The sequence below is a fragment of the Eurypyga helias genome, unplaced genomic scaffold (genome assembly GCF_000690775.1).
Source record: "Eurypyga helias isolate BGI_N326 unplaced genomic scaffold, ASM69077v1 scaffold43616, whole genome shotgun sequence".
Lineage (NCBI taxonomy): Eukaryota > Metazoa > Chordata > Aves > Eurypygiformes > Eurypygidae > Eurypyga > Eurypyga helias.
Genome location: NW_010258066.1, coordinates 277 through 1,199, shown reverse-complemented (window position 1 = coordinate 1,199; position 923 = coordinate 277). Strand labels below are relative to the sequence as shown.

Here is a 923-nt window from a genome sequence, read left to right as displayed (position 1 = left end):
ACGTCCAGCGTGGAGACCTTCCTCCCCACCAGATACATCACCACCTACAGGTGATGTATCCCTACAGGGCATGGGCTGCAGAGTTTATGGGGTGAGCCCTGGGTCCTGGCCAAGATAACCACTGAATCCGGCTGGCCTACCCCTTGGGTTCACCTCCTGCCCCAAGGACCGGGCTACACTCCAGAGCAGGTCATGTTTTGGGGTGATCAGCGCACCAGGCATTTGCGTGCTCCAAGAAGGGCCCCCCAGCAGTGTTGGGGTAGGCTCCCTCCCTGATGATGTCTCTGCCAGCCCTGGAGGGGCTGTGAAAGAGAAGCAGGTCATCTGCAAGCCACCCTTCGGCATGCTTCAGGATGAAAGGATCCCCAACAGCATCGCTGCTTCTAATTATCCCAGCAAGCCAAATTAGTGGGCTGCTTTGAAGTCAGCCGGAGACCATAAAGCACAGCCCTGCTGAAAGCTGCAGGAGCCGGGGGCTGGGGGTTTGGCAGGGAGGGGGCTGTATGGAGCATCAGGAGCTCGGCAGGGAGAGAGTGGTGGGAAGCAGCAGGATTTGAGGGCCATAGAGTGAGAGCAAAGCCAGCTGCTGGGGAGGTGTTTTTATCAGAATCCTTGCGCCTTTGCTGCTGCTGCATGATGAAGCCCTGGGGGGGCTGTGTGGGGTCCTACAAGGTGGACTTTCCTGGACCCCTGATGTCTTGTTCCCGTGGGACTTCCAGCCCCTGCTGCCAGGCTGCTCGCTGGCAGGGCTGGGCACTGCTCCATCCCCCATGCCATGCCACCCATGTGCATTAATGTAGGAGTGGGGTGCAGCAAAGCAGCCCCCCGTCCCTCCTCTGGGTCACGGTGGGGTTGGGTTCATGCCATCTCCTCATCCTCAGTGTTTGCTTTTGTGTCTCTCTGGCAGGAAAAAATCGCTGACA

General features: G+C 58.7%; 1 protein-coding gene across 1 annotated transcript in view; it reads left to right on the top strand.

Moving 5' to 3' along the window:
• The window catches only part of LOC104511562 (interleukin-11 receptor subunit alpha-like), a 1,129-nt gene extending 1,075 nt beyond the window's left edge, over nucleotides 1-54 (top strand). The window contains 1 exon segment of the mRNA XM_010154231.1: nucleotides 1-54. Within this exon segment, the coding sequence (XP_010152533.1) occupies nucleotides 1-54 (54 nt within the window).
• Nucleotides 55-923: the final 869 nt, after the last annotated feature.